At 34.7% G+C, this 21,857-nt stretch overlaps 2 protein-coding genes across 3 annotated transcripts in view; one reads left to right on the forward strand and one right to left on the reverse strand.

Annotated features, from left to right (window-relative positions):
- LOC111056137 (pre-mRNA-splicing factor syf1 homolog) overlaps positions 1 to 10,663 on the reverse strand; it is a 45,510-nt gene extending 34,847 nt beyond the window's left edge. The window contains 5 exon segments of the mRNA XM_039424081.1: positions 1,060 to 1,244; positions 2,209 to 2,406; positions 2,922 to 3,045; positions 4,985 to 5,133; positions 10,522 to 10,663. Of these exon segments, the coding sequence (XP_039280015.1) occupies positions 1,060 to 1,244; positions 2,209 to 2,406; positions 2,922 to 3,045; positions 4,985 to 5,133; positions 10,522 to 10,542 (677 nt within the window). The 5' untranslated portion in view covers positions 10,543 to 10,663.
- Positions 10,664 to 12,349: 1,686 nt separating this feature from the next.
- On the forward strand, positions 12,350 to 18,052 carry LOC111056130 (secretion-regulating guanine nucleotide exchange factor). Of its 2 annotated transcripts, XM_039424083.1 has the most exons (6): positions 12,350 to 12,592; positions 13,003 to 13,353; positions 14,111 to 14,297; positions 14,683 to 14,901; positions 16,158 to 16,310; positions 17,871 to 18,052. In XM_039424083.1, the coding sequence occupies exons 1-6, from the start codon at positions 12,575 to 12,577 to the stop codon at positions 18,026 to 18,028; spliced, it is 1,086 nt and encodes a 361-aa protein (XP_039280017.1). In that variant the 5' UTR covers positions 12,350 to 12,574; the 3' UTR covers positions 18,029 to 18,052. The 2 variants fall into 2 exon arrangements, with proteins under 2 accessions (XP_039280017.1, XP_039280018.1); XM_039424084.1 differs by lacking the exon at positions 13,003 to 13,353 and having other exon boundaries at positions 12,396 to 12,592; positions 17,871 to 18,047.
- Positions 18,053 to 21,857: the final 3,805 nt, after the last annotated feature.

Below are 21,857 nucleotides of genomic sequence, written 5' to 3' on the forward strand. Positions count from 1 at the left end.
TCTCGGTCGGCTACCAGCTGCCGTTATTCATATTATTCATTTATTCTATGAATTGTCTCACAGACGATAGTGAGACGGAAATGATTCTAAATAACATGGGTTTGTTGGTGACAATGACAGGAGGTTGCTAATAATGTTTTTCATGAAAAGTGGATTCAATGTTATGGCGGCTTGTTATGCCTATGCAGAATGTTTATGCTCACAAGTCGGATTCCGATCTCATACTAAAACGAAAACAAAAGCTAACTAAGCTGTGATGTCTCCGGCCGGTTCGGTAGGTCTAGAAACTATTCATCTATGAAACAGGGAAATATCGTGTTGATAAGGGAAGAAGAAATTGGTGCAATCAAGTGAGAAGTTTTCTTCAATTAATAAATACAGTATGATTTGGAGCGGCTCAGACGTTTCAAGGTTCACCGCTGACAAATCTTGTCCTCTATCGATAGCATTTCAACGATACCATTCATTCAATACAGCACATTTTAGAGCGGCACAATTTAAATTCAATTTATATTAAAACCGGAGGTCTTATCAAAAATCGTTACACATACGTTTTTGCGCCTTGTTTCAAAGAACTTGCATACCAAATTTCATCCAAATCGGACAAAAACTGCGACTGTAACTGCGGTACAAACAAACAAACAGACAAAAGCCGATCGAGTCAAAACTAAGACTTCAGCTATTTGGTCCGGCAAAATTTATTTACAAATAATCTTGTTTGTATCATCTTCATCTCATCACGCACAGTCATTGATATCAAGTTAATAATGTTGGTATGAGCTGCAGAAAAACTAGAGATAAGAGAGAATGATACTCTTTGATAAAACCGTTGCATTCCAAGTTTATCAAACAAAATGGTAGAGGCTCTCCCGTCTAATTCCTGATAATATTTTTACTAACGCAGAAATGTTGCTCCCTATAAAGATTTATAATATTTTAAAATGCAATGGATTTGCTATATAAATGTGTTCTTTTTATCTCTTAAATTGAGTTGAGATTAGAATTATCGAAAATCATATCCTCAGGTGAAATAACATTTACTGCCTTCATATATCTCACCTGACTTTGTCCGGATTTTTCGATATTAGTTCACACAGTTCATTCCATAACTGATGATTGGATTTGCCATGCTTGGAGACAAAGTCCTCCTTGTTAACAATGTAGGCCAACTTGACAGCTGCTTCGTCCAGTCTGTCAACTGATGTAAGATACTCGATGTAGTCTTCTGTATCCTCAGGACACAACTGAAACAAAATAATATAAAATCATTCATACATTTATTTATAAAAAATATATGCTAGATCATAATAAAATGACAATTGAGTTAACTATTCAATAATTTTCACAAAATGTGAACTGAAGAATATTTACATTAAATTTATAAATTTGAAGATAAAATGCAATTTGATTTATGATGATTTTTATTATGTTTTGTTTCTACATAATGAAGAGTTTCAACAGACAAATGCCTATTCTCGTTAAAGGATATCCTTTCATTAAAACTCATCTGAAACATTATTATATTAAGATTTTTTATATAATTTTTTTAGTAGGTGAAAATTGTAAATATATATTTCTGTGACAAATCGTAACAAATTTTCATGACAAAAAAAGGTACCTAGATTATGTTATAGACAATAACTGATAAAATAATACTGGAATAGTATAAAATATTACTGAACCTCGCTAATCCGTCCCTAACCGAGCACAAGGCCAGATTATCGGTTTTACTAGTTTATTTAAACAAAAACATACTTGAATTCGAGAAGAGCCAAACTGATCAGAATGATCAGAGATTGCATGACTTATTAATAATTATAGGTATTGTATTTTTAGTTAAGTTTTACTAATGTTATTTTCAATATTCTAAACATATTTTAGACTGTTAATTTTATTTCTATCATGGAAGCAAAATCGATCACTGATCTGTTGCTTCCACACATGTTTTTTTTTTATAAATGAATTATGCACCTTACCGGTGCACATTACCTGTTAATAAAACTATAAATTTTGATGGCACAGTTATAGTAGGATATTAGACTGCGCCGAGGTATGATCAGGACCGCATGGACTAATTAACCGATTAGCGGACACCAAATTAGCAAGATTTAACTGTAATTGAATGACTCGACTTTAAAAATATACTGTCAGAATCTTCAAAATTAATCCTTCACAATTGAGTGAAGTCAGTATGAGCAGAAGACAAACCTTGAGATATCGGCGGAACACCCTGACAGCTGTCTCAGGTATGTCGTGTTTCCTGATGAATGAGAGGTAGAGCGGCCATATGCGGTGGTGCTGGGTGATGGGCAGAGCCCTCAGCGCCCTGTCGAACAGGTGGCGTGTCCTCGTCACTCGGCACTGGTCGCTCAGAAACTGACAGTAATCAAACCAAATCCTAGGCATCTGCACACAAATTAAAATAAAATTAATTTAATTTTGTACTATATGAAACAGTAGATAACTCATTGAGAAACAACTGCACTTTAATATTTTCCAATAAAATGTGTCAGCCCATTCTTAAACATCTAATCTCATCAAATTCTAAATTTTTCTCTATGTTTTGACTAGAAATCGTATTGACCTTAGACCTTGAATCTGGAAAGTGAAGATTCAACCTTATTTTAGACAATGTTATTTTATAAATTTAGACATTATTAAAGTAAATTCGGAAGAGAAATGCCTCAATATTCCAATTATGTTTTTCTTTTAAATCATTTCAAGAGTTTTCACGAATAAGAAATAAAGAGAATACATCAAAACCTATCCTATTTGATTATTACTGAACTACCCGAATAAACGAATGTGAACATTTGAAATACTAAGATATTAGAAATACGTTTTTTGCAGCGATTCTGTATTTATATAGTTTAGACAAAATTGTACTCCACCGTGAATGGACAATATGATTCTATTCTCACCTTATGCATGAAGACCAACGATCTTTCAAATGCATTGTTCACATCTTCATAAGCAGGATCGAGAATGGTCCGGCCTTTGACTTGTCTTCTACGAAGCTTCAAATAGTTGTACCATAGTTTGTAGCTGTTAACATATATAATATGTATCACACATTATGATATCAGTTTCCACAATGAGTATTATTAAATAAATAATATATCAGAAATTGGCAATTAGTTATCAGGTTAAAACGCACATGATTGGAAACGCGCAAACAAGCATGTATAATTCAGAGATTTCAAATTCAAATTTATTAAAGAATACACAAAATAAAAACAACATACAAAAATCAAATTATAAACAATGTACAAATAACAAATGAAAAGTAAAAGACTTCGTGATGGTATGTGCTAAAATATGAAGGGATTTTAGGATTTCCAAGTATAGTTAACCATGTACTAGAAATTTTTCCATCCTTGAGAGAGTATAGAATGAGTTATGATGAAACGTGAAGGAAATAGTAGGAATGCCAGGATGGGATGTAGGTATAATTGAATGGGAATACAAAAACCTAGATAAAAGTCTACTCATCAATGTGAATTTGATAAATCCATTGATGAAACTTATTCACTACCTAAGTTGATTTGAGGAAAATCAGTGGTTAATTAGTATTGATCTACTGCTACTATATTATTTAATACCTTTAATACCTTCAGCTTCATCCATTACCCACAATTGTGGGATCGATGGCGTCAAAAACACAAAACACGTAAAAACACATGAAAAAAAATGTAACAGTTCAGATGGCAGTGATCCAGTGCTCACGCTCTCAATAAAAATTCAAATTATCACCCATAAATTCGTTCACACTGTAGTATGCCTCTGCACACAGTAGCTTTCGGACGGTTCTCCTGAAGACGGCCTCATCCAATTGCTTCACACTATTAGGCAGCTTGTTGTAGAATTTCAGGGCTGAAATCCTTTAACTGGCCTGTGATCGGTGGAGGCGTCTCCTGGGGTTATCCAACAGCTCACTGCGCCTGGTGTTGTGGCGGTGGATGTCACTACGGGCAGCTAGAGTATGCTGTATCTTCTTGACATACACCAAGCACAGGAGGATGTAATGGCTGAAGACAGTCAGTACACCAAGGCGAGCAAAGATGGGCTTGCAGTGGGCAAGATGATCGCTGCCTGTTATAATTCTTATAGCCCTCTTTTGCAGTCTCAGCACATCAGCAGCCCCCGCTGAATGACCCCACAGAAGCAAGCCATAGGTAATGTGGCAATGGAAGAGCGCGTGATACATCATTATCAGGTACTTCTCAGTCACCAGGCCCCTCATCTTGAGCAGCAGAAAGCAAATGCGGGAGAGTCGACTGGTTACTTGCTGTATATGACTGTTCCAGCTGAGTTTGCTGTCCAAGACAAAACCCAGCAGCTTCACTGGATTCTGAGGGTCACGCGGCTCACGTGACAAGCTGCAGATGATCCTTTGGGTCTTGTCCTCATTCAGCAGGAATCGATTAGCCAGGAACCATGAAGTGGCAGATCGAAGATGCTCCGCAGATGCCTCCAAAACCCGCTCAAGCTCAGCACCCGATGACAGTAGAGATGCATCATCCGCGAACATCAGAGAGGAACCGTGGTCGTCGAGGTCATTTATCATGACAAGGTACAGTGTAGGCCCCAGCACCGATCCCTGAGGAACACCAAAAGTTACCGGAAGTGTCCGGGAGTCCACACCACTGAGGGAGACAAACTGCATCAATCCGCTCAGCCACATGGTCAACTGCACCCACTGATGATCTCCCAACTCGGAAACCAAACTGCATGTTGGAGAATAGGCCATTCTCCTCGGAAAAGCCTTGGAATTTCTTGGATGAATTTATTTCAACGCGTCTTTCAAAACATAGAGTATGAAGAGACTAAACAATAATAAACTGTGTGATGCAAAAATATTTAGATGAACTGGCCCTTTACCACGACAGTAATTTAAAGTCGTAAACTAAAAAATTACAAATATGGTAGATCGGTATTAGATTGAAGAAATAATATTTGTAAAGTTTCGCATTACTGTACTCACCTTCCGGGCAGTTCCTTGAGAGCTCTCTCATAGATAATATTTACTCCATTTTTTGGAGCATCCTTTTTGTGGTCAATGTACCTGAGCCAATGTTTCACTGAGAAAGGGTTACGCAGAATCTCTTCCTCATAAGGAAGATCTTCTTCATTCTGTGAAAAGAAATAACACATAAATGAGGAGATTGATAATTGAGTTTAATTCAAAATAAAATGAAAAATGATGAAGCAGTTAGAAAAGTAAACTTTTCCTCCACCACCTGGGCTAAAAAATTCCCTATCACATAATTTCATACAATTCAATTATTAGGTCAAAACCATTACAATATTATTTATTATATAAGGTACTATAATAAATAAAATAAATAAATTTATTTCCTTTAAAAAATACAACAAGCAATTAAAACACAAAAAGTACAAAATATCTAGAATATAATAAAATGAGTCTATAAAAAATACGGAATTTAATTCTATTGGAAATTAACCTACTCAACTATGGGAAACCCATGTACTAAAGTAGGTGTCAGTAGTAGTAATAGATTCTGGGTGGGGGTGCAAACTGCAAATACGTTGGGTAAGTGAGCTCACATATTGTTTAATAACAATATGTCACATAATATTAGGTTATTCTAGGTTAAAATATGAACAAAGAACTACAGGAGTTTAACCGTTATTGAACAATAGAATTAAATGCCTTATAATTTTACCAAACCTAACTTTGTTATATTCAATTACATTCTACTTGGAAAAAAATCACAAAACTATGGAGATTTAATGTTTAGGTTTAAACTGCAACTAAAGGCAGAGTATTCAACTTTTCATTGCACTTCTTAGGGTGTAATGAAAAACCTCTGCATTCTAGGCTTTATTGATCAGTAATGAATTCATTACAGATTCAAAATTAGAATAAATAGTTCAACATCTGATAACAGAAACATAAGAAGAAAACACTAGTCATATGATGATTCAATATCATCACTTCTTCCCGTCTTTAGGAATTCAATGAATAGTCTTTCAAATAAGAAGGCATTTTGCGCTCTCTATAAGATCTTCGCAGGGTGCCATCAGGAGGCTCTTCTTCATCACTGAGGGGGAATCCTGTATTTGTTTCATCTTGATTTTCATGATAATTTTCTTGATTGTTCTCAGGCTCTGCGTGATCACTAAGGCTTGATCCTGCATTTGTATCATCTTGATTTTTATCGTTATCTTCTTGAATGCTCTCTTCTCCTCGAGGGGCAAGGTTTTTCAATGATACAGTTGTCTCTCTTCCATCACTAAGCCGTACCTTGGCATATTGTGGGTTGATTTGAAGAATATCCACCTCCTCGACCAATGGATCGAATTTACTTCTTCGTATAGGTACTTTCATTAGGACTTTGTTTGAAGGGGCAAGCCAGGTTGGAAGTGCTATACCATTAGATGATTGTCTATAGTGTCGGAACATCCTATCATGTGGCGTCTCATTAGTAGCCGTGCACAATAGGGATCGAATAGAATGTAGAGAATCTGGGAGCACAGATTCCCAATCAGATACATCCAAATTTCTATGCTTCAATGTAAGAGACACTGTGCGCCAAATTGTACCATTTTCTCGTTCGATTTGGCCATTTCCTGGTGCGTTATAAGGTGATGACATGGAAGTGGCTACTCCTCGATTATGAAGGAATTCCTGCAGCTCTCTGGATTTGAAAGAGGTTCCATTGTCAGTATGTACATAAGAAGGTAAACCAAATGTGGTAAACAAGTTCACAAGGCACTGAATTACAGTTGATGAATTCATATTCGGACAAGGGTATGCAAACGGAAACCTAGAGTACTCATCAATTATTGTCAACAAATATTTGTTTTTAGTTTTTGATGGAAGAGGACCCTTGAAGTCCACGCTTAATCTTTCAAATGGATGTGTCGCCTTTATGAGAGTAGATTTCAATTTCTTGAAAAATTGAGGTTTTATGGCATTACATGTTTGACATGAAGAAGTCATTTTTCTGACATCCTCAACTGAATAGGGTAAATTATGAGTTCTTACCCAATGAATCATTCTGGTCACTCCAGGGTGACACAAGTCACAGTGTAGGGAGTGTAATTTATCGGTTTGAGTTGCATTACACACTCTGGAAAGTGCATCTGCTACTTGGTTGTCCTTTCCTGGTCTGTAAATTATTTCGTAATTGTAGCATGACATCTCCAATCGCCATCGTTGTATTTTTTCATTTTTTATTTTATTTTGATGAGTCATATCAAACATGAATGATACAGAGCGCTGGTCAGTGATAATTTTGAAGAATCTTCCAAGTAAGAAATGTCTCCACTTTTTAAGAGCACACACAATAGCAAAAGCCTCTTTTTCAATGGATGAATGTTTACGCTCACTATCATTCAGCTTCTGAGAAAAGAATGCTACTGGACGTCCACACTGTGATAGGACAGCTGAAATTGAAAAATCAGATGCATCTGTTTCAACCACAAAAGGTTCAAAGTCGTCAATTGTACTAACTACTGCCTTAGAAATCTCAGTTTTGAGTTGATTGAAGTCAGCTATAGCTTCAGAAGTCAAAGGAAAGGTCTTTGCTGTAAGAAGCCGTTTAGCTTTATCTGAATAATTGGATATCCATTTGGAATAGTGTGCAAACATTCCAATTGTTCGCTCAAGAGCCTTTCTATTATCTGGGGGTGGAAGATTGAGCAATGGTTTCAGACGTTCAGGGTCAGGAGAAATTGTCCCATTTTCAATTTTATAGCCAAGCAAGCTTATTGAAGTAAGTGAATATTTGCTTTTTTCTGTATTGATTGTAAAATTATATTTTTGTACTGCATCTAAGAATTTTTTGAGATTCAAATCATGTTCCTTCTGATTCTTACCACATATTGTCACATCATCCAGGTATGCATACGTTTTTTCAAGTTTTTCATTATTAATAACATTATCAATGACTCGCTGAAAAGTGGGTACACCATCTGTCAGACCAAAAGCAAGCCTTCGAAATTGATACAAACGGCCACATGCCTCAAATGCAGTGAAAGGTCGATCTTTTTCTCGTAGGGGTACCTGGTGGTAAGCGCTTTTCAAGTCAATAGTGGTGAATACAGAGTTTTTTGAGACCTTAGAACAATATCTTCAAGACTAGGGAGGGGATATGCGTCAAGATGTGTGTATCGGTTAATAGTTTGAGAATAGTCTATTACCATTCGCTTTTTGTGATTTTCGTTCTTCACTACAAATGCTTGAGCTCTCCAGGGAGACCTGCTTTCTTCAATAATTCCATCAGCTAGCAGTTTCTCAATTTCTTTCTCCATGAAACTAGTGTCTTCAAGAGAATGCTTTCGGGATTTAGTAATTATAGGTTTAATGTCTTTAGTTAAAAACTCAAAAAGTGGTGGAGGTTCTATCTTTGCTGGAGCCAGATAATTGATAGTCAATAGGGGTTTAGTTCCTCCAAATGAAACTCTAAGTTCAGAGTGTTGATTAAGTAAGTCATGTCCTACAATAACATTAGCACACAAATCAGGCAATACACTGAATTTTGTTTTGGGGTAATGTTGACCTGAAAATTCTAAATGAGCTACACAATAAAAGGAAATGTTCTTTCTTAGTGATGTTGAAGCCATGGACACTGCACCAGTTGTAGGGTACATTTCAAGTCCACATTTTTTAGCAAAACAGTGTGAAATAAATGTCTCAGAGCTTCCTGTATCTATCAAAGCAGAAGTAGGAATGTTGTTTACCTGAGCTTGTACTGTAGCATTTTCAAGAACAGTAGAGGCTGCAATAAGCGCCGAAGATGAAGAAGTTTTAGTAGATTTGCAGACATTTTTCCAATGACCTATTTTCTGGCATTTTTCGCATGAGTCATTTAGTGCAGGGCACTGCTGACGTGTTTTATGTCGCTGACGACCACAAAAATAACATTTTTGAAAACTTGAGCTTCCAGTTTTTACAGCTGACAAATTTGTTTCTTTACATGAATTTTCTGAAGAATTATTTGAAGTGGCATTAAGAGTTATTTCAGAAGAGTAAGAAGCTGATTGATTTCTGGCAGATTCCAAGGCACGTGCTTTTTCAATAGCTTCATCAAGAGTTAGCTTGTCAAACTCCAAAAGTCTCAGTCTTATCTGATGAGAGCTGAGGCCCCGGATAAATGAATCACGAATGTATGTTTTCCTATGAGTTTCAGAATCAACATCTGCAAACCCACAATTCTTACTCAGTTGTTGTAAAGCTTGGTTATATTGGTCAATTGTCTCATCTGAAGACTGTTTTCTAGTTGCCAATTTATGTCTAGCGAATATTTCATTTATTGGTTTTACATATGCAGATTTTAGTGCGTCAATAGCCGAAGTATATGAATTTTTGTCGGCAATTGTTTGATAAACAGAATGAGATAGAAAGTTGGTAAGCAACCGCAACTTACTTTCATCATCGATGTCTTCTTCGTCAAAAGATGCGATGAAATTCTCAAAAGTCTTTAGCCAGAAGTTCCATTCTTGTAGAGCTGTTGGAGAATTCGGATCACCATCAAACTTGTCTGGTTTCAAAAATTTGTCCATCGTAACGCGAATTTTCAGTTTTCGTTTCCAGAAAAGATTTGAAGATTATACATTTGTTGTTGAATAGAAATTGTGAAATAGAGAATAGAAATTGATTGACTCGTATTTGATAAGAAGAATTGATTTGATGATTTTAGATTACTGATCAATAAATTGTAATGAAAAACCTCTGCATTCTAGGCTTTATTGATCAGTAATGAATTCATAACAGATTCAAAATTAGAATAAATAGTTCAACATCTGATAACAGAAACATAAGAAGAAAACACTAGTCATATGATGATTCAATATCATCACATAGGGCCAATCCCAATTCACACAGAAACGGACTTAGAACAGAGACGAGGTGCGAATTTTTGTCCCTTCCGCGTCTTTTCTACATAAACAATATTCACAACAGATGTGACGCGGGCGGGGAAACGATCGCCGGTGCCACATCTTTTTGCCGTCTCTCCTAGCGTACAAGAACGTGCATGCTACTTCCTTGCTACTTGTTCAACTTCTGGAACTGCAGGTTTTTTTTTTTCATTTCAATGTACAATAATTTTCCGTCTGGTGTACAAGGCATAAGTCGCGCTTCCTTGTCACTGCCCGACATCCGTTTTGTTTGAATTAGTCTTTTCACATTAGTTGAATTTTATGGGATCAACATTTCTTATATAATAAACGTTAAATACCAACTATTATATAACAAAACTAAAAAAACCTTCATAGGCCTAACCTAAAACTTTATAGCTCATTATCCTATCTGTCGTCTTGCATGCCAAACTGGCATTTGCTAATTGGGCTGTATTTTGAATAAGTGGTACCGTAATGTTTCTAAGTCTATATTGAATACTCAATAGAAATATTGCTGCAATTTATCTTTAGTTGTAATATGGTCTAAAATCTTGTACCGTATTTACAAGTGTTAAGTTGGATTTAATATTATTATAGCATGGCTGAGCTGAATTAACAAGAAAATAATCTACTGAATAAAATTATACTTACAAAAACTAATTCCATCACCATCGGAATATTTAAAAGATATCTAATTCAATCTTAATGGAGAAAAAAAGCATAACATTACTTAATCGAACAAGATTAGTCGTTGATGAACGAAAACAATTTTCAAACATAACCTACAACCAGCAGCAGCTTCTCTTTGTCTCAGAAACAGAGTAACGGCCAGCAACAGTCACAGTTATAACATAATTATTTAAAAGTATTCTTTGAGTATCTATAGTGAGGTCCACGTTATAATGGTAGTGTACGATTTGCAATGGTGTTGCTATCCTTGTCCATCGTTCATCAAATGTGAAAGAGTTGGGGGTTCGTTTTTATTTAGGTTATATTTAATAATGTTTTATTAGGATAGGTTAGGTTTTTGCTTTAAAATTGCAATATGCTAGAAGGGGCTAGGGGCTAGGGTCTAGGTAGAGTTATGTTTTTTGATGTTTCAAAGGTAAAAGGATAGGTTAGGGGGTTAGGATTTTGCTTCAGGAGCTTCTCTTTGTCTCAGAAACAGAGTAACGGCCAGCAACAGTCACAGTTATAACATAGTTATTCAAAAGTATTCTTTGAGTATCTATACTGAGGTCCACGTTATAATGGTAGTGTACGATTTGCAAATGTGAAAGAGTTAGGGGTTAGGTTTTATTTAGGTTATATTTAATAATGTTTTTTCAGGATAGGTTAGGTTTTTGCTTGAAAATTGCAATATGCTAGAAGGGGCTAGGGTCCAGGTAGAGTTATGTTTTTTGATGTTTCAAAGGTAAAAGGATAGGTTAGGGGGTTAGGATTTTGCTCTGAACCACATGTTTGTGAACATGTTCATGAAATGAACCACATTTTTGTGAACATGTTCATGAAATGAACCAAATGTTTATGTTTTGTTCTAAAGATGACGAACAAATCCAAAGTATTAAATGTGAATGGGTTAGAGGTTAGGTTTTATTCAGATTATATTTAATAATGTGTTATTAGGATAGGTTAGGTTTTTGCTTTGAAATTGCAATATGCTAGAAGGGGCTAGGGTCCAGGTAGAGTTATGTTTTTTGATGTTTCAAATGTGAAAGGATAGGTTAGGGGGTTAGGATTTTGCTCTGAAATCTAAATTATTAAATGTGAAGGGGTTAGGGGTTAGTGGTTAGGTTTTTTTGGATTATATTTAATAATGTTCCATAAGGTTAGGTTAGGTTTTTGCTTTAGAATTGCAATATGCTAGAAAGAGCTAGGGTCCAGGTAGAACTATGCTTTTTGATATATTTTCAAAAGTGGAAAGATAGGTTGGGATTTTGCTTTGAAATTGCAATATGCTGGAAGGGATTAGAGGTTTTTCAAATAGTAATGTTTATTGATGTTTTAAATGTAAAAGGGGAGGTTGAGGGTTCGGTTTTTGTTTTGAAATGACAATATGCTGACTTAGTTATAGTGTTTTTTAACATCAGTTAAATAACAACTGTTATATTTTATTAATTATATTTTTCAAAAGTACTCTTTCTTTTATTAAATAAAATAATAATATATCGATTATTATATTGAAGTAAATGATAAATCATCATTGGATAATAATATTTTCATCAAATAGAATGACGATTGGCTCCAGTTACAGTGCTCGGTAACCATCATCACAAAGAACGTTACATTCAAAGAACTGACTGAATGGAACGGGAAAAACCCGTTGCTAACGCATGCGCGATACGGTGCTGTCTGAGACAGAGAGTGGTTTGTTTTGCTTCGATTGTTACAACCAGCAACACCAAAACACTTTTCAATCATTGCTTTCTAAATATTATCTGAAACTCATGGCAGCTGAAGAGTTTCTAAAAACTAGAAGGCACTGAATTAGTTTATTTTTTGTAATGTTATTATTGAATTTAGTGAGGTTAGGTACTTCTTTTTTCTTGAGAGGTTATCATCTTTTTAGCTTGATTTGAAGATTTTTGAAGTTTGTCTCCAGAAAATTGAAATTATTTTTTCTTTAATTATAAATCTTTGTCTAGGTTTCCAATTACGTAATCTGGTGTTTATTTTTAAATTCAGTTTTAAAAGAAGCTCATTTATGAAGTTGAAAGCTTGGGTAAATAACACTTTTATATTCACTACCTACTTCATAAAAATGTTCTCATCCATAATATTCAATTCAAAGCAGTTTATAGCGTAGAGGAAAAATACCTACTTGTTGATTTTCCTTTTATCTAATGTAATATAACAATAATAGCATTGATTGCCAATTCAATTTAACAGTTTCTTAACAATATTTTGGTGTTTGATGTCACTTTATTAAATGTCCAATTATAAAAACTGCTAGATAAAATGAAAATAAATTGAATTTTGGAATGTATTTTTACAACTTTAAGAACCTATTGCTTTTCCAGAATTTGTTAGAATCTCTTTATGTATCCTCTTCGTTTAACCTGCTGCATCTGTTGCATAGTCTTGGTATTGTCTATAGTAGTTCAAGTTACTATATTACTTTTTGATTTGCAGGGAGCCAACAATTATGGCCAGCTTGGCGTTGGTTTCATATCAGAGCAGTGTAATTGTCCAACTAATGTGAATCTAGATTTAAATGATGTGGCATTAATTAGCGGCGGAGGTGGACATACAATCATTTTTGATAAACATGGAAGGCTTTACGGTTGCGGACTTAATAATTACAATCAACTCACACCTCGGCACACAAATAACATCTCGGCATTTGAAGAACTAGATTTCATTGCATCACCAACAGGAGCATCAATAACTTGTGGATGGGAGTCCACACTATTGTTGAATAAAGATGGACTTAATGTTTGGGGCTCGAATAGTTATGGCCAACTTGGACTAAAGAAAGATAAAGTATGGGATTTTAGAGGTATGGTGCATGCTATTTTTGTGTAACATCTCTCAAATGCTTACCGTTACATTAAGAGTTTATGTATACACGGGTTTGATGTATTAAAAACGACGTGCAGTCGATTGTTCAAGTAAATAAGCTATTTAGTTCACTTACTAGAGTACGGCAAACGTCAATTTCATTCTGTTGAAAATGGAAGCTTGCCGTTTAAAAGTACTCCAGTCAGTAAGTGAACAAAATTGCTTATTTACTTGAATAATTGTCTACATGTCGTTATAAATACATCAAAACCGTGTATTAATACATCACAGATCGGAATGGATCGAGAAACCATCAGCTATATTTATTTATGTGGTGTTGTTAAATTGTTTTAATGAGCTAACATAATTAGTATCACATCTCTTATTATTTCTAAAATTATTGAATTCCAATTGATAAATAGGAATGTAAAATAAACTGAATTTTACAATAATTACTGTATTCATTTTTGTTCCAGAACTAAGCTTACTGGAAACTGGAATAGGCAACACAATTAAACTTGAACACTAAAATAATTTTTTCGAGTGACATTCTATGTAGTAAAATGTGCCTTTTAATGAATTAAGCTATTATTAATAATATTCTATGATTCTTATTGCTATCTCATTATATAAATAATGTTAAGGAACCTTAATATCAGCCCTTCTCAATTTAATATTGCGAAAAAAGGCTCCAAAGGAAAAATTTCAATTCGGTTAATGATTGTGTTACCTTTTTCAGAGAAGAAAATCAATCAGTCCAACATATTTACCGATTTCCAGAGTTTCCCAGGTGTCCTGTGGCTTGAGACATACTGCCGTGCTACTGGACAGTGGAGATCTGTATATGTGTGGTCAGGGAAGGAAAGGACAATTAGGCGTTATTCAAAATGGCGCCCCACTTCTGGAGTCCGATGAACTTCTACATGGTGAGTAGGATGTCACCTGAAATATTCAAAAATATCTTTCCTTCAAGTAGATTTAAATTTCCCTCATAGTAACAAACTCAAGTCCTGGCTTATCGGCAGAGCTTGCTGCTCGCTGAACGAGTATTTCGAGGATAATTTAGGTGGTATCGTATTTACCCATCTGTGACACAATCAATCCAGCCCTGCTGGTCAAATATAAAGACATCAAGTAGCAAGTAAGATTGTGGATTTCAATCAGATAATATTTCTGAACCTGTTGATACATTGTAATTTTCTTCCTTAAGAATAGAAGATCAATTTGAAGTTTGATGTATTCTACTTTCCTTCAATAGTAGAGGAAGTTTTGAAGTTGAATGCATTCTGATATTGGTTTGTCAATCTCCAGTTTCAGATTTGAGCAATGTGAAGTCTGTAGCCTGTGGGCAAAATCATACAATCGCTTTGACTGGAGATGGCTGCATTTATGGCTGGGGCGACAACAAGCATAGACAGTTGGGGATGTCCTCTGTATCAAGTAGTGCGGCCAGTCCAATCAAGATTGCTTCTGAGGTGCCTGTTAGCACAAAATTGTACGCCGGTTGGACACATTCTGTTCTATTAAAAGGTTGGTATTCTATTGTTTTCTGCAGTAAGAATCACTACAAACAGTCAGCATTCCATTCAGCTTCATAAAACAAATTCAACAGTAGCTCTACTTATTGTCGTGTTTAAAAAACAGTTGATGTAAACATAAAAAGATTATATTAGTTCTAATATTTGTTCGAATGAAGATGTGGTTATAGGGATTTTTGCGGAGTCGCGTGTCTCAGGGTAGGTTTACATTATTCTTTTTCAATGGAGCTGTTAAGACAGTCATATGTGAAGAGGATAGTACAAGACAACATACCTATATTATGTAAACTACAACCTATGTAATATGCTGGCTAGATGATAACATGTAATAAAACCAACTATTCAAGTTAATGAGTTTTACAAAGTCTGAACTGAATAATTAATCTTGCTACGATGTGAAGATTAAATGAAATTTTATGATTGTAATATTTTTTGTTATTTATTCATCTATTGACAATGATTAATTACATAATTAGGGATGGACCAACAGGCATTCGCTCAAAACTGTTTCTATCCCTAATTTAAATATTGCATTATATATTGTATCCATAATATTGTCTTTCATCTACATAAATTCTTGTCTTTGACTTCATTAAGAGCAAAGTTGGGACACTAGATCCTTTCTGCCATACAACCCCATTAATTGATTGATTAAGTACTTTATGTAGATTACAATATATACTAGCTTATACATTTATATACAATAGCTTACAATACAGCAAAATTATAGATGAATTTACATAATATAAACTAAGAAAATAATTATTGAACTGTATTTTATATTAAAAAAGCAATTTGGAATAACTATAGATACTTTAATTTTATTATGCATCTATAAATTGGCGGAGCTTTGGACATATCAATGTCCATTCTTCGTAAAGAATATTTAAAATATTCTTCCCACTAACTCTCTACCAAAACGTTAATTTATTTCATTTATTCAACTAAAGATTTATTTGTCTTTAGTCGGAGATGTGTAAAAATATCAATGTCAAGGATAAGGGAAAAGGATAAATAATGATATCCTTCTCGACTAGTAAAACTGTGTTGATTAGTAAAACTGAGACGTTATAGATAAAAAATTCACGTTATAGATAGAGATAAATAATGAATTCATAGCTGACAATTGAAATGAAAATACCTTAGCTGGTATCTAGCTTGTTTTAGACTTGACTCTCATAGATAAATAATCAAGTGCCTGTATTATTTTATTACTCCTCTACCTTTTTTCTGTCTTATCAATTTCAGATGACGGATCCATGATGTGCTTCGGCAGAAACTGCTATGGTCAGTTAGGAAACGGAATGACTCAGGACGACTCTTGGATGAACTATAAAGTTGAAATGCTGCCGCCAGTTCGGCAATTGGCTGTTGGTTCTGAGCACAACATAGCTCTTTCAGGTATCAACAAATGAAAACTCCAAGTACCTTTTTTAAAAAAAACTTCTATTCACAACATTTATATGCTAGTTTATGAAATACATAGCGTTAAATGATCTTTCAAGTGATTTCGTTTCGAGAAGTGTAGACCAATGTCTACATGTCTGCATTCTTTGTATTAAATTTGTGAATGACTTGACCTGTAGCATAGAGAAAAAATAGCGTAACTAGATATCCCATAGTATAGGGCGTTTATGTCGCAACGTTTACTGTTAACTCAGGCCGATAGTCCACATAGTTTTTTCCCGTGAAGCTGTGTGACGCTGGTAGTCTCTCATAGTGTGCCGTTCATACACTCACCCGGCCAAAACAGTAAAAATCGACAATTATCGGCTTGAGTTAATAGTAAAAGTTGCGACATGAACGCCCTATACCATGGAATATCTACTTACGCTATTTTTTCTCTATGCCTATAGGTTGTACCACTACGTAGTATAACCAAGTATTCTCAATGTTTGAAGAACATCATCTCAAAACGTTAAACTTTATGGGATTATGCGATCAATCAATATGGATTTCAGTGATGTTGAAAATTACTAATTTTCTGTTAAAAAACAAACTACCTATTTTGAATTCATTACTGATTTTGAAACAATATAAAGTTCATGCATATAGTAAGTTCCCTCTCCCATATTCTATCTCTTAATGCCAGCAAAATTGGTGAGCGTCTTTTTCTCGAAAAAATTATTGAAACGACATGCCACAACCATACTAAAAATCATTATAAATAAAAATAGAAATCCAAGTACTCTCATTATAAATAAAAATATAAATCCAAGTACTCTTTTCAAAATTATTAACTCACATGTTTCAGCTATATAATGCCATTATCACTTTGATAAACAGCCGAAACATGTTGTGAGTAAGTAAATAATTTTAAAAAGGGTACTTAGATTTCTATTTTTATTTATATTCACTAGTAGCCCTAACGGAAAAAAATACTAAAAATAATTATTTTGTGGATTTGATTCACACTATGTCGCAGCACAATCGACTGTTTACACTGACCATACACTATTAATGCAGTATTTATTACTTCGCAATCTGTGATATGTATTTATGGGTTTGGGTTTAACACTGTCTCAATAATATTTCAAAGAAAAATTACGATCCCGGACTAAATTTCTAGAGAATAACTTGCAAAGTTGCAATTGAGTATGTTCTTTCGTTTTATAGTGTTTGATAGAAAAAAAATTTTCTGTAGCTCCCATGTATTATAATTTATACAGTATTTTTCATCGCCAAGGGTGATATTATGAATACATCAAACATTATATACATACATATAAATGTACATTATATTACAAATACATCAAATTGAATTTAATCACCGTTGAATTCATCATCCATTCCATTGGTTTTGTTAAATGTCATTTTATGGCGGCTAAAGTTGTACTTGCCAAAATATTATTCTAAGAATTACCTACATTTATTTAATGCAATAAAATTTGCAATTTTCATGTAACAAGCAATTAAACTTGTTATTTTTCATTTTTAATAATAATTCTCTGTTGATTACAGAAACTGGAAGCGTATTGAGTTGGGGCTGGAATGAACACGGCAGTTGCGGCCTCAACCATCAGGACAACGTCCACCACCCAACTCAAGTTCAGTTTAGCAATGATGCCGTCTTAATAGGATCAGGTTCAGCACATAGTTTTGCAGTGTTGACTGATTGAATAAATATTATTTTCCTCCACCTACTCTCTAAAGTACTTACTTTACTCCCTGGAACATAAATACCAAAGTGTCACTTTTTTGCTCTCGGGACGAAAAAACGGAAAACCTCCCTAGGGAGGAAAAGTAACTCCATTTAAATAACATGGGAAGTATCTCTAAAAACTTACATTGGAAATAGGTTAGAAGGTCTAAGCTCAGATGAGGAAGCAAAATAGAGTAGTCATTGAGCCAACTAAATTAAATACCTCAAACATAAATTTGATTAACATTTAAAATATATGTTTGTATGCTAAAATTACCTATTACATTCTTCATATTAGTATACTATAAAAATTTAGAAATATTTTTTAATATTCCATGTTATTCAAAATATCAGCCAACAAATATTTCCCATCAACTATTCAAATTTGGAACGCGAACTTGTAGTTATGAGCCGGCCATTGTTTGTCACAACTTTTGCCAACAGATAGCATATAGCGCTGTCGGTGGTCAAAGACCTTAAAGATGCATGTGAAAGTGAAAAATGTTTTTTCTACCTCAGAAAAATTTGTTGCCCTCGGCATCGCCTCGGGCTTCAAACTTTTCCCTCATGGAGAACAAACAGTACTTTTCACTCTAGATATACAAATAACTATTACCTACTAATGCTGTCTTTTTAATCTTACCCTTTTATGGAAACTGTTCAACTAAATAATTGCGATCTTAGTAATCTGATCCGAGCTTCTTGAGACCTGCCCAAACAGTAAAATCTTCTGCTTTACTAAGATTCAATTCAAACTGACAGCATTCCTCAATAATAACATAAATGCTTCCCATTCAGCCAATGCTGACAGATTGAGTTAATCTCACTATAGAGTAAAATTATTGTCTCATATTATAAGGGAATAATTTCTCATATTTTAGACTTTCTCAGGATGTGAAGCTAGAGCTAGTTTAGGTACCCTCTGTTATCTTCTAGAACGCTCACTCGATGATGAAACTTGACCTGCTACCGGTTGAAATGTAACTGACGTAAAATTATGTCATCTAAAGCTCCAATTCCTAAGCGACAACTGTAGCCTCGCTGTATTAGCTGCTATTTATAGTCGACAGGATATAGGCTACGATAGTATAAAGTGATAGACTTCAGCCATAGCCACCTCTAATACAAGGCCCCGGCCTACGATATCGCAACGTCGCAGTGTAGGCCTAGAATCTAATACATGAGATTCTAAAGGATTTTAAAAAATACCAGCTGATCTTTATTATTAAGCTGATTGTATTAGATTCTGCAATATCGTAGGCCAGGGCCTTTTATTAGAGGTGGCTATGCTACAGCCGTTGTCGCTCAAGAATTGGACCTTAACAGAAGCAATGCCAGAAGAACCAATGAAAAAATCTGGTGTGGTACACTCACACAACTTTCCTTGCTCATTGAACTGGGAGCCTCATTCTTAAACGACAATAATTTAGAGAAATAACATAACGACGATTGGCGGCAACATAATTATTTGAAACTACGATCAGACTACTGTATATGTGTGTATATAATTATTGTTTTCAGACTACTTTTTCCTTTGTGTAAATTGTGAAATCCGATGATTTTTCAAAAGTCGTCAAAACAGCTGTTCTACAGATGAAATATCTCGACTATGTGTTATTTTAATAGACTGCTCTACCTACCTACCTCTTGCACGAGAAGGAGGTTACAAAGTCCATTTCTCAAGGATGGGGTGAACGCCCCCATTAGTTTCCCAGAAAGGAGACTCATGCCAGTTGATGGAGCTGATGAATAACTATACAGAGTATGAATTTCAAATAAATCAGTCGAGTATTTTTTGAGAAAATCGTGAAAAACATGGTTTTTCAGTAATTATCCGCCATTTTTCTCAAGAATATCACGCAGCTCCTGCAATTCTCCCAGAAATGAGACTCATGTCAGTTGATAGGGCTTATAAATAGCTGTTCATGGTATGAATTTGAAGAAAATCGTTAGAGCCGTTTTCGAGAAAACCGTGAAAAACATGGTTTTTTAGTAATATATCCTCCATTTTTCTCAAGAATATCACGCAGCTCCTGCAATTCTCCCAGAAATGAGACTCATGTCAGTTGATAGGGCTTATAAATAGCTATCCATGGTATGAATTTAAAGAAAATCGCTAGAGCCGTTTTTGAGAAAAACGTGAAAAACATGGTTTTTTAGTAATTATCCGCCATTTTTCTCAAGAATATTACGGAGCTCCTGCAATTTTCCAAGGAAAAAAACTCATGTCATTTGATAGGGCTTATGAATAGCTATCCATGGTTTAAATTTGAAGAAAATCGTTGAAGCCGTTTTCGAGAAAACCGTGAAAAACCTGGTTTTTGGTCATTATCCGCCATTTTTCTCAAGAATATTACGGAGCTCAAGGAATTTTCCCAGAAATGAGACTCATGCCAGTTGATAGTGCTTATGAATATCTATCCATGGTATGAATTTGAAGAAAATCGTTAGAGCCGTTTTCGAGAAAACGGTGAAAAACATGGATTTTTAGTCATTATCCTCCATTTTTCTCAAGAATATTACGGAGCTCCTGAAATTTTCCCAGAAATGAGACTTATGCCAGTTGATAGGGCTTATAAATAGCTATCCATGGTATAAATTTGAAGAAAATCGTTAGAGCCATTTTCGAGAAAAACGTGAAAAACATGGTTTTTTAGTAATTATCCGCCATTTTTTCCGCCATCTTGAATTGAATTTTATTGAATTTCTTATTGTCGGGTCCTCATGGTATAGGGACCTTAAGTTTAAAATTTCAAGTCGATCGGTTAATTAGGAATGGAGTTATCGTGTTCACAGACATACACACACACACACACACACACACACACACACACAGACCAATACCCAAAAATCATGTTTTTGGACTCAGGTGACCTTGAAACGTATAGAAAACTTGAAATTGGGGTACCTTATTTTTTTTGGAAAGCAATACTTACCTTACCTATGGTAGTAGGGCAAGGAAAGTAAAAATTTGACAATGTGATGACGTCATCTTATTGCAGTTAATGGAAGTTCAAGAGACGGGCCCTAGTCTTTTTCTAAGAACTATTAGCCCAGTCAATGAAGGTCCAAAAAAGCAGTTTCGATCCGAAAATTAAATAAAAGCTGAATTTCCCACCATCGACAGAACCCTCCCAGAGGGTCATTCTCCCAAAAGTCCCAAGAAATCCCCTTGGAGCTTTCCGCCCCAGCCCCCTAAAACATGAAAAATGCAGGTAAACACGGGAAATCAATTATTTTTGTAACCATTGATCGGAAAAAGTTCTACTATATGTCATTCGATTCGTTACATTATGGACAACAATATTCGTTATATTCATTCTTTCAATAAAATTAACAGTTTTCTTGATAAAATAATAATTATATATGTAATAATTTAGGGGGTTTGCGATTTGATTTTTTTGTTTTCTTTGATTAACTTCGAAAAAAGTAGTTTTAAAAGAAAATGAGCCGAATAATTAATGTAGCCACTCTCATTGCAAATTCATTGATGTATATTGTTATGTATTTGCGATTCGATTTGTCGCCTTGGAAGGGGAAACAGTCGACGCAGAACGGCGCGGCTGACTCTCTTAGCCATAGTAAACAGCAAACTGGAAATCAATTATCTCTGTAACCATTAATCGGAAAAAATGTATCATATGTCATTCGATTCGTTACATTATGGACTAAAATATTAGTCGTATTCATTTCCTCAATAAATCAAACAGTTTCCTTGATAAAATAATATAATGTAAAAATGTAGGGGTTTTTCGATTTGATTTTTGTTTTCTCCGATAAACTTCGAAGCAAATAATCTAAAGAAA

Source organism: Nilaparvata lugens, chromosome 3 (genome assembly GCF_014356525.2).
Source record: "Nilaparvata lugens isolate BPH chromosome 3, ASM1435652v1, whole genome shotgun sequence".
NCBI lineage: Eukaryota > Metazoa > Arthropoda > Insecta > Hemiptera > Delphacidae > Nilaparvata > Nilaparvata lugens.